General features: G+C 43.6%; 2 protein-coding genes across 2 annotated transcripts in view; both read right to left on the reverse strand.

Annotated features, from left to right (window-relative positions):
- Window positions 1-5,758: 5,758 nt before the first annotated feature.
- On the reverse strand, window positions 5,759-6,187 carry LOC124270631 (ribosome-binding protein 1-like). The gene has a single exon (XM_046705671.1). The coding sequence runs from the start codon at window positions 6,185-6,187 to the stop codon at window positions 5,759-5,761; it is 429 nt and encodes a 142-aa protein (XP_046561627.1).
- Window positions 6,188-6,464: 277 nt separating this feature from the next.
- LOC124270270 (delta(24)-sterol reductase-like) overlaps window positions 6,465-12,419 on the reverse strand; it is a 48,373-nt gene continuing 42,418 nt past the window's right edge. Inside the window, exons 7-8 of the mRNA XM_046705310.1 lie at window positions 11,255-11,433; window positions 6,465-7,781 (exon numbers count right to left, since the gene is read on the reverse strand). Coding sequence (XP_046561266.1) covers window positions 7,628-7,781; window positions 11,255-11,433 — 333 coding nt within the window. The 3' untranslated portion in view covers window positions 6,465-7,627. The remainder of the gene's footprint in view (window positions 7,782-11,254; window positions 11,434-12,419) is intronic.

Below are 12,419 nucleotides of genomic sequence, written 5' to 3' on the forward strand. Positions count from 1 at the left end.
CGCTGGCCTGAATCTCAGACACACGTACAACCAGGTCAGCGATACCGAGGTCAGAGTGTACGGGGTTAGTGTCTCAAAGTGTCGCGCCACAAACCTTGGCCCCAGGTAATCCCACTTCAGCAAACCTCCCGGACTGTGGTATGTTGTCAACTATCAGCGATATCGCCTTGTGTTTGGTATTGCAACAGAAGGGCATCTGATATTTCTGCGATCTAGCAATCTGATTGGCCAGTAACCGTCGTGCTATATGAGACGATAACGAGGTGTGCAAAACCATTCAGCTGGTGAGATCCCCAACACGTCATTCATCGGTACAGGTTTAACATAGATTTCTCTGTGGGTCATACAAGGCAACTGGATTCCTGAACGAGTAATGATAAACACCCATGTATACGTATGTCGTAACGATTAATGTAGCGGAATTTGCCTCTCACACCACAAATGACTCTAGATGTCATACGTGATTGTTTTTCCGAACTAGATGATGTACAAAGTGACGACTTCTTTGATGGACATTTTATACGTTGAGTTGATGAAGAATAATGACAATTATTGTGGATATACAACTTCTTTTATTCTGTGGAGGCGACGTTTCGACATAGTTTCTAATGTCGTTGTCATCACTTGCTTGACAACGAAATTAGAATCTATGTCGAAACGACGCCTCCACAGAATAAAAGAAGTTAGTATATTCACAATAATTGTCATCATTCTTCAAAGTGACGACTTGCTTGAAAAACCTCGTACACCCAGATGGTGAGCAATGTCGATATTTACTCATGAACAAATACCATGTCGATCACGTTTGAATTATGGGGAAATCTTTTGGGAGAGTTACCAGAGGTATGCCATATTAGCTTACAAACGTCGTGGACAACATAATGTCACAGTGAATGACAACATAACATTGTCGTTCTGATCAACATGTTGCCTCAGATAAACTGCAGCTGTTCGTGACAGATTACCCACGTCCCAGTTATATAAATGCCAACTCAGCAATTAAATAATCTTCCTATTTAATTACGTTGAATGTTTAAACCTTCCGTTTTTACACTGCATCTTGCCACGCCACCCTCCATTACTTTTCGGTCGAAGGCTTAAAACTCCAGAGCAGCTCAGAGTGGTGATAAGCCATGTCGCAGCATGGTAGAGCTGGGTTAATCTGATCGTGGTGAGATACTCGGGGCGGCATTCAACCAGTCTTCAGCTTCTTGTTTGTAGTGTCAGGGTAGTGTTTGATTTTCTGCTACAGAATTCAGTGTGCATATAGAGATATATAGTGCACATTACTACTACTTTCTGAAAGAATACCTGGACATTAACCCACCAGTCACCTCGCCAGTTACCCCGCCAGTCATCTCGCCAGTTACCCCGCCAGTCACCTCGCCAGTTACCCCGCCAGTCATCTATTCCTTTTTGTCTCGAAAACCTTCCGAGACATCAAAGATGTCGAATGATGTTTATTACTCACCCGTTGAAGATGTCACTGTTTAACATTTTACAAAGTTATTAGCGAAAGCTGAGAGTCATCACCCTTAGTCTTAGGAAAGAGGTACTTTGCTCGACAGTATTTTGCTAATGTTGGGCGAGTAATAAATAAAATACTAAACTATGCCCCGTGTAGTACCATTTATGAAACGAGTGAATGGTTTGGTATCTAATGAGAGCGAACGCGAGTCTGATACCAATACCATTCACGTGTTTTACACGGGACATCGTTTAGTATTCTCTATGTATCATACATTCACATACATACCCATCGACAATTCACAAACGTCATTAGTTTGCTGATGTTTTCTGGCCAATCGGCTCCAGCACTCCCATAACAAATAACTTGCCATCTTTGAGCAGATGTCAGTTGAGGTGGTCCCCTATTTGCTTATCAAAATCGAAATCCATTGACTGTTTGAAAATATTGAGGTGTAAGAACAAGTTACCGAAACTTGATATTTACTAAATGCCGGTATCGCATGTGATGCTCATCTTTGATCATAGCATGTACATAAATCTAAAATCAATGTATCATTGTCGTGCCCGAAGTGTCAAAATAATCAAATAAACATAATTATGATATGAACATAAATGGTTGTAGGTGTGTAAGACCATCTGTACAGGTATCACTCTCATCTGTACAGGTGTGTAAGATCATCTGTACAGGTATCACTCTCATCTGTACAGGTGTGTAAGATCATCTGTACAGGTATCAATCTCATCTATACAGGTGTGTAAGATCTTCTGAACAAGTATCAATCTCATCTGTGCAGATGTGTGTGATCATCTGTACAGGTATCAATCTCATCTGTGCAGGTGTGTGATCATCTGTACAGGGTTGTGTAATGTACACTAGGGGTTGTGACAACACTGAAAGAGTCTGCAGACAAAGTTGACTCCAAGGATTTTACACCCGGTCACAGGTGGGCTTGATTCCGACACCTCAACCTCGCTGGATCACTAGCCTGGCGCTTAGCCAGCTCTCGCCCACCGCGCCCCCGCGCCGCTATACATGCAGTGGTATATTGACTGTGTCTTCTCTACTTTACAGCTATACATGCTGTGGTATATGGACTACATCATCTACGTACAGCTGTACATGCAGTGGTATATTGACTATATCTTCTACTACTTACAGCTGTACATGCAGTGGTATATTGACTATATCTTCTCTACTTACAGCTGTACATGCAGTGGTATATTGACTATATCTCCTCTACTTACAGCTGTACATGCAGTGGTATATTGACTATATCTTCTCTACTTACAGGTGTACATGCAGTGGTATATTGACTATATCTTTTCTACTTACAGCCATACATGCAGTGGTATATTGACAATATCTTCTACTTACAGCTGTACATGCAGTGGTATATTGACTATATATGTTCTACTTACAGCCGTACATGCAGTGGTATATTGACTATATCTTCTCTACTTACAGCTAAACATGCAGTGGTATATTGACTATATCTTTCTCTACTTATAGCTGTACATGGACTGGTATATTGACTATATCTTCTCTACTTACAGCTGTACATGCAGTGGTATATTGACTATATCTTCCTCTACTTACAGCTGAACATGCAGTGGTATATTGACTATATCTTCTCTACTTACAGCTGTACATGCAGTGGTATATTGACTATATCTTTCTACTTACAGCTGTACATGCAGTGGTATATTGACTATATCTTCTCTACTTACAGCTGTACATGCAGTGGTATATTGACTATATCTTCTCTACTAACAGCTGTACATGCAGTGGTATATTGACTATATCTTTCTACTTACAGCTGAACATGCAGTGGTATATTGACTATATCTTTTCTACTTACAGCTGTACATGCAGTGGTATATTGACTATATCTTCTCTACTTACAGCTGTACATGCAGTGGTATATTGACTATATCTTCTACTTACAGCTGTACATGCAGTGTATTTTGACTATATCTTTTCTACTTACAGCTGTACATGCAGTGGTATATTGACTATATCTTCTCTACTTACAGCTGTACATGCAGGTGTGTGATCTTCTATCTGTACATCTGGTACAGGTATTGATCTCATATGTAAAGGTGTGTGATCTTTTCTACAAGGTGCTTACAGCTGTACATGCAGTCATATCTCATCTGTATCTGTAAGGTGTGTGTCTGTACAGGTATTAATCATCTGTATCTGTACAGGTATCAATCTCATCTGTACAGGTGTGTGTGTATCATCTGTACAGGTATCAATCTCTCATCTCTGTACAGTGGTGTATGATCATCTGTACAGGTATCAACCTCATCTGTAAAGGTGTGTGTGATCATCTGTACAGGTATCAATCTCATCTGTACAGGTATTAATCATCTGTGTGTGTGATCATCTGTACAGGTATCAGTGTATCAATCTCATCTGTACAGGTGTGTGATCATCTGTACAGGTATCAATCTCATCTGTGCAGGTGTGTATGATCATCTGTACATCTGTATCAATCTCATCTGTGCAGGTGTGGTGATCATCTGTACAGGTATCAATCTCATCTGTGCAGGTGTGTATGATCATCTGTACAGGTATCAATCTCTGTATCTGTAAAGGTGTGTGATCATCTGTACAGGTATCAATCTCATCTGTAAAGGTGTGTGATGATCATCTGTACAGGGTATCAATCTCATCTGTGCAGGTGTGTATGATCATCTGTACAGGTATTAATATCATCTGTGAAGATGTGTGTGATCATCTGTACAGGTATCAATCTCATCTGTAAAGGTGTGTGATCATCTGTACAGGTATCAATCTCAGATGTTTCCAGACATATGTCTGGAGGGAACACGTCTGCCGAGTTTCACCATCATTGGTCTAGTGGTGTCTGAGGAGTGTGGGAAGTATATACTCAGGACTTTCAGCCAGGTGAGGAGAAAACACAACAAAGGACATTGTTTACAAATATGCTTGTTTACTGGATTTCAAAATGCATCTCTGACAACTGTGATACGTATCATGGAACAAAAGTCTTGTCATGGTAAGATTGGCAAGGATTAAAACATCTGTATATATAAAACTGGCTTAAAATCTGTGAGCACTGTAAACGTGTAGACTGATATTAGATGTAGAGAAGATAAAATGCTGACATAAGACTTCTGTAGGTAAGAGATGGAGTCATCTCATCACAAACACACTGTCATTTCTCCCCAACAAAACCTTTCTTGTCCATTGCTACAATGGTGACTGTGTCATAAAGAGGGGTCAGACTTGAGGCAGTTTGAAGGTATCTTCACAGGTTATTTAAATAACATTTTGTCAATAGACTAAAGTCTAATAATCTGAATCAATCTCATAAACAAAGACTGCCTCATTACACAGAGACTAGCGCTTGTTTAACTAACACGGACACTTAGCCATCCAAACTAGATCAGCTTTAAAACTGGCACACAAGGCATGAATGGACAATAATCCTAAGATATGATTATATAAATGTATATAGATCACTAACACAAACAGTCCGGTATTGTTTGCTCTCAGACTCCTACTCCTAAGGTTCCCAGACAGTACATGCCCACGCCACTTCTCAGTGAATACTGCTGTTTGTCATTCATACTTGCATTAATGTAGTGTCTAAGTTCAATTGCATTTTCTTCTACAATGAAGCAAAAAATGTCAAACAGAATTGAAGACATTAAATTTGATCTTGGATATAAAATAAGATATACAATGAAATGGGATTTCTGAATGATAGACACTGTGTTATATTAGTAACGGTCAGATAAGAATACTTTTGTTTTGAGAGAATCTAGCTGCAAACCCACTAAGCAGGGCTGTGAACACCAGTGGCTGTCTGGAGGAGATCGGACATCTTCATAGAACAAGGCAGCAGCGACAATTCAGGAGCATCTTCTGACAACACCTCTACACTCTCAGCTCAACCTCACCCTCTCCCTACTTTGCCCGCCCTCACCCTACCTTGCCCACCCACTCCCCATGTTGTCCACCCTCTCCCCATGTTGCCCACCCTCTCCCCATTTTGCCCACCCTCTCCCCATTTTGCCCATCCTCTCCCCATGTTGCCCACCCACTCCCCATTTTGCCCACCATCCCCCATTTTGTCCACCCTCTCCTCATGTTGCCCATCCTCACCACCCTCTCCCATGTTGCCCACCATCCCCCATTTTGTCCACCCTCTCCCTCATGTTGCCCATCCTCACCCTACCTTGCCCACCCTCTCCCCATGTTGCCCACCCTCTCCCCATTTTGTCCACCCTCTCCTCATGTTGCCCATCCCTCACCCTACCTTGTCCACCCTCTCCCATGTTGCCCACCCTCACCCATTTTGTCCACCCTCTCCCCATGCTGCCCACCATCCCCCCATTTTGTCCACCCTCTCCTCATGTTGCCCATCCTCACCCTACCTTGCCCACCCTCTCCCCATGTTGCCCACCCCACCCTCTCCCATTTTGCCCATCCTCTCCCCATGTTGCCCACCCTCTCCCCATGTTGCCCACCTCTCTCCCCATTTTGCCCACCATCCCCCATTTTGTCCACCCTCTCCCTCATGTTGCCCATCCTCACCCTACCTTGTCCCACCCTCTCCCCATGTTGCCCACCCTCTCCCCATTTTGCCCACCCTCTCCCCATTTTGTCCACCCTCTCCTCATGTTGCCCATCCTCACCCCTACCTTGTCCACCCTCTCCCCATGTTGCCCACCCTCTCCCCATTTTGCCCACCCTCTCCCCATTTTGTCCACCCTCTCCTCACCCTACCTTGCCCACCCTCTCCCCATGTTGCCCACCCACCCCCATTTTGCCCACCATCCCCCATTTTGTCCACCCTCTCCCACCCTCTCCCCATGTTCTCCCCATTTTGCCCACCCTCTCCCCCATTTTGTCCACCCTCTCCTCACCCTACCTTGCCCACCCTCTCCCCATGTTGCCCACCATCCCCCCATTTTGTCCACCCTCTCCTCATGTTGCCCATCCTCACCCTACCTTGCCCACCCTCTCCCCATTTTGTCCACCCTCTCCCTGCTTTGCCCACCCTCAAAGTAGGGACTCTGCAAATCATCGAGTTTTGTGCCCCTCAGCTTGACGCCCCTGAAATGTCTGCACAGCACTAACAACGATAGTGGATATCACAAAACAACAACCACAAACTACACAACAATGTATACATACTGGCAAATCACAAAACAAGTGAAATAAAAGTTAACAAGTATTACCACAAACCACAAAGGAAAAGTCACATTGTGTAGTTCTACGATATAACAAGTTTGATTTGGTCTTTGATTTTGTTTGATACAAGTGGATTGTCATCATCAATGCTGAAACTGAGAGGAATCCTGGCAAACGACTGGCTAGAATACTCCACAGTGACTATACAGTCCACTCCATTGCACATCACATGCCTCTGGGGCATGTATCATACCACTTGAAGGAGGACACAGATAGGAGATTGTCTTGACCTACTCACCAGCTAGTGCCTGATGCTCAACTACCATCCATAGCAGTATTCAGGTCTATAACGTTACATTCTGATGACTGCCGGTGAAACACAGGCTCATACATGTAGTCTTTACACCTGCTAATGCTTCATGTCGAGACAGAAGCTGAGAATCTGAGGTATTACATACATTCCCCTCCCATCCCAACCCCCAAATCATCTACAATACAGTATTATTTACCAATATGCCCCTTAAACTATATTGTTTAACATATTGTTTTGTACCCATCATCTGAGACAATCAATCAGATTAGAGCAAACAACATATTTTTCATAGTTCACAGCCAGGTCAATCAGAAGTCCTCTAAAATAATTGTTGTGGCATCTCAAGGTCACCTCATCAGTTCCTAAAAAAGATTTCTTTTTCTAAATCAAATAAAGTGATATCTTGTTGAGAGAGATCAATACAAGAGTAACAAGCAGTGGTACAACTTCTTATTCTCACTTCAACATTTTGATTTATACGCCAGTACTGATACTTAGCAGAAGTGGAAACAAAACTGTTTTCCATACCACTGACTATTAGCCAAATCAACTTGTAAATCAACAACCTACATGTAAGCTTGTCCACAAAGAGATGGACATCAGCAATAGAATTGTACACTGAACAAGGCTACAGTTTTTGCTTCCATCATTAGTGTAAATGGTTATCCATGTGACTAATCACGGACTTTGCGGTTGACTTTGTCGTAGACTTCAGGGAAAGCCTTCCAACAATCCAGCTTCAGACGCATCTTGTCATAGAGGGAGTGGTCGAACATGTCATGGAACTCTTCCCGGGAGAGGTAGGAATCTGCGTACAGCATCTGGAATCTAGGAGGACAAATGGCACATTGTACACTGTATACTGTTAAACCAGGTAATGACTTCACATGTAATGTGTATGTGCAGGGCCAGTCTTTCCAGTACTTAAATTGTGTAACAGTTGTACATGTCAATGAGGAGGGGTGCACTTATAAAGAGCTTTTGATTTTTAGTCTTGTGTTCTACTAGTAAATTCAGTTTGTAAAATCCCATCATTGACACATGTTACAGAAAAAGTCTGAAACAGACAGAACCTGAACCATGGGCTGACAACATAATCTTCAGTCACACACAGCATCACACACACAGTCACACAAAGTCTACCATCAATCACACACATCAGTCACACAAAGTCTCACACCAGTCACACAATCTCACATCAGTCACACAGTCTCGCACAGTCACAGTCTCACATAGAGTCACAGTCTCACATCAGCCACACATCAGTCACACAAAGTCTCACGTCAGTCACACAGTCTCTCATCAGTCACACATAGTCACAACACTCTCTCATCAGTCACACGGTCTCAGATCAATCACACACAGCCTCACATCAGTCACACATCAGTCACACACAGTCTCACATCATGCTCACATCAGTCATGCTCACATCAGTCACTCTCACATCAGTCACTCTCACATCAGTCACTCTCACATCAGTCACTCTCTCATCAGTCACATCATGCTCTCACATCAGTCTCACACAGCTCTCATCAGTCACTCTCTCATCAGTCACACAGTCTCTCATCAGTCACACAGTCTCATCATCAGTCACACAGTCTCTCATCAGTCACACAGTCTCTCATCAGTCACAGTCTCTCATCAGTCACACACAGTCTCATCAGTCACACAGTCTCTCATCAGTCACACACAGTCTCATCAGTCACACAGTCTCTCATCAGTCACACATAGTCACAACACTCTCTCATCAGTCACACGGTCTCACATCAATCACACACAGCCTCACATCAGTCACACATCAGTCACACACAGTCTCACATCAGTCTCAGTCATCAGTCAGTCACTCTCATCAGTCAGTCACACAGTCAGTCACACAGTCTCTCATCAGTCACACACAGTCTCACATCAGTCACACAGTCTCTCATCAGTCACAGTCTCTCATCAGTCTCACAGTCAGTCATCAGTCACAGTCTCTCATCAGTCACACACAGTCTCTCATCAGTCACACAGTCTCTCATCAGTCACACAGTCTCATCAGTCACACAGTCAGTCTCATCAGTCACACAGTCTCTCATCAGTCACACACAGTCAGTCAGTCACACACATCAGTCACACACAGTCTCATCAGTCACACAGTCTCTCATCAGTCACACTCTCATCAGTCTCTCATCAGTCACACTCACATCAGTCTCAGTCATCAGTCAGTCACAGTCATCAGTCACACAGTCTCTCATCAGTCACACAGTCTCTCATCAGTCACACAGTCTCACATCAGTCACATCAGTCTCATCAGTCTCACATCAGTCACACAGTCTCTCATCAGTCACAGTCTCACATCAGTCACACACAGTCTCATCAGTCACACAGTCTCATCAGTCACACATCAGTCACACAGTCTCATCAGTCACACAGTCTCACATCAGTCTCACACAGTCTCATCAGTCACACACAGTCTCACATCAGTCACACAGTCTCACATCAGTCACACAGTCTCTCATCAGTCACACAGTCTCTTCACAGTCTCTCATCAGTCACACAGTCTCTCATCAGTCAGTCTCTCATCAGTCACACAGTCTCTCATCAGTCACACATAGTCACAACACTCTCTCATCAGTCACACGGTCTCACATCAATCACACACAGCCTCACATCAGTCACACACAGTCTCACACAGTCTCAGATCATGCTCACATCAGTCATGCTCACATCAGTCACTCTCACATCAGTCACTCTCACATCAGTCACTCTCACATCAGTCACTCTCACATCAGTCACACACACATCAGTCACACAGTCTCACATCAGTCACACAGTCTCTCATCAGTCACACAGTCTCACATCAGTCACTCTCATCACATCAGTCTCTCATCAGTCACTCAGTCTCCATCAGTCACTCTCACACACAGTCTCACATCAGTCACACAATCTCTCATCAGTCAAACAGTCTCTCATCAGTCACACAGTCTCTCATCAGTCACACAGTCTCTCATCAGTCACACAGTCTCTCATCAGTCACAACAGTCTCTCATCAGTCACACAGTCTCTCACATCAGTCACACACAGTCTCATCAGTCACACAGTCTCATCAGTCACACAGTCTCTCATCAGTCACACAGTCTCATCAGTCACACAGTCTCTCATCAGTCACACAGTCTCGTCACAGTCTCTCATCAGTCACACAGTCTCATCAGTCACACAGTCTCTCATCAGTCACACAGTCTCTCATCAGTCACACAGTCTCACATCAGTCACATAGTCTCATCAGTCACACAGTCTCTCATCAGTCACAGTCTCACATCAGTCACACACAGTCTCATCAGTCACACAGTCTCTCATCAGTCACACACAGTCTCATCAGTCACACAGTCTCACATCAGTCACACATCAGTCTCACACAGTCTCATCAGTCACACACAGTCTCACATCAGTCACACAGTCTCACATCAGTCACACAGTCTCTCATCAGTCACACAGTCTCTCATCAGTCACACAGTCTCTCATCAGTCAGTCTCTCATCAGTCACACAGTCTCACATCAGTCACATCAGTCACATAGTCTCATCAGTCACACAGTCTCTCATCACACAGTCCCTCTCATCAGTCACACATAGTCTCTCATCAGTCACACATAGTCTCTCATCAGTCACACACAGTCTCTCATCAGTCACATCAGTCACATACAGTATCACATCAATCACACACAGTTTCACATCAGTCACACACAGTCACACAGTTTCTCATCACACAGTCTCACATCAGTCACACAGTCTCACATAAGTCACACACAGTCACACCCATACACAGGTGAGTCTGTTTTCCCCTGTTTGTGTGTTGTTTAACACTATGCTCAGCAATATGCCAGCTGTAAAACATCAGTCTGTAGATATCAGGACCAGACGACCCAGTGATTGACATCAGGAGCACAGATCTCCTCAATTGGGATACGATGCATCAACCCAGTCAGTCAGCCTGCCCACCGTAAGTGGCCTCCTCCTCCAACAAGCACGGGTTGGGGAGACCAGTTCTACATATGTTCACGTGGTTGTGGTTATCGGGCTGCTACAGCAGTCTGTGAACCTTCCATAACAAGGCTTAAATCTAGGAAATCATATAATTACATATACCATATATATATAGGACATATATATATTACATATATATAGTGGTATATGAAAAGGAGCAGTAGATCATTCTTGCCAGCTAGCAGAAATAAATCAGTTTTAATCATATTATGTATGAAGAATGTTTGTCTCTAACCTATTGCCTTACTGGATAACTGACATTCATTTACTCTCTACCTACCCATGGACTTTCTTCACGTAGTACTCGATTCTTCTAGTAGAAGGGATGGTACTGAAGCCTGGGTTCTTGGGAGCTCCATAGGCACCAATATCAACATACAGTTCATCCTCACCACTAGCGGGATGTACCATTCCTGGGTTATTGTACAGCATGAAGGGGCATAGCCACAGTGGGTATAGCTGTCAAAACACAAGACATACTGAAGTCATGTACAGCTGTAAGTAGAGAAGATATAGTCAGTGTACCACTGCATGTTCAGCTGTAAGTAGAGAAGATATAGTCAGTGTACCACTGCATGTTCAGCTGTAAGTAGAGAAGATATAGTCAATATACCACTGCATGTACAGCTGTAAGTAGAGAAGATATAGTCAATATACCACTGCATGTTCAGCTGTAAGTAGAAAAGATATAGTCAATATACCACTGCATGTACAGCTGTAAGTAGAGAAGATATAGTCAATATACCACTGCATGTTCAGCTGTAAGTAGAAAAGATATAGTCAATATACCACTGCATGTACAGCTGTAAGTAGATGATGTAGTCCATATACCACTGCATGTATAGCTGTAAGTAGAGAAGATATAGTCAATATACCACTGCATGTATAGTGCGGGGGCACGGTGGCCGAGCTGGCTAAGCACCAGGCTAGTGATCCAGCGAGGTTGAGGTGTCGGGATCAAGCCCACCTGTGACCGGGTGTAAAAACCTTGGAGTCAACTTTGTGTGCAGACTCTTTCAGTGTTGTCACAACCCCAAGTGTACAGTACACAACCCTGTGCATTTAAAAGAACCCACGAATCCGTTGGTATATGACCAGATGGTGGCCACATGAATACATGCAAACACCTAGTTGCGGGTACAGCAACGTGCAGTGAACTTGGACAAAGTACTGTGACTATGTGTCCCAGTCCACCCAGCTGTGAATGGGTACCTCGTTAGGATGAGAAAGCCACAATAACTCGGTGCGCCTAGTGGCTGCAAGAGTTGTATACTCCCCAGGGAGTTGAGATTGATAATACGATGTGACGTTGGGATTGACATCCAATGATCGAGGGGACAAATACATATCCAGTTGCCTGGATATGTGCGCTATATAAATATCCTATGATATGATATGATGATGATGTACAGCTGTAAGTAGAGGAGATATAGTCAATATACCAC

The sequence above is a fragment of the Haliotis rubra genome, unplaced genomic scaffold, assembly GCF_003918875.1.
Source record: "Haliotis rubra isolate DU_JTF1 unplaced genomic scaffold, ASM391887v1 Scf102, whole genome shotgun sequence".
NCBI classification, from domain to species: Eukaryota; Metazoa; Mollusca; class Gastropoda; order Lepetellida; family Haliotidae; genus Haliotis; species Haliotis rubra.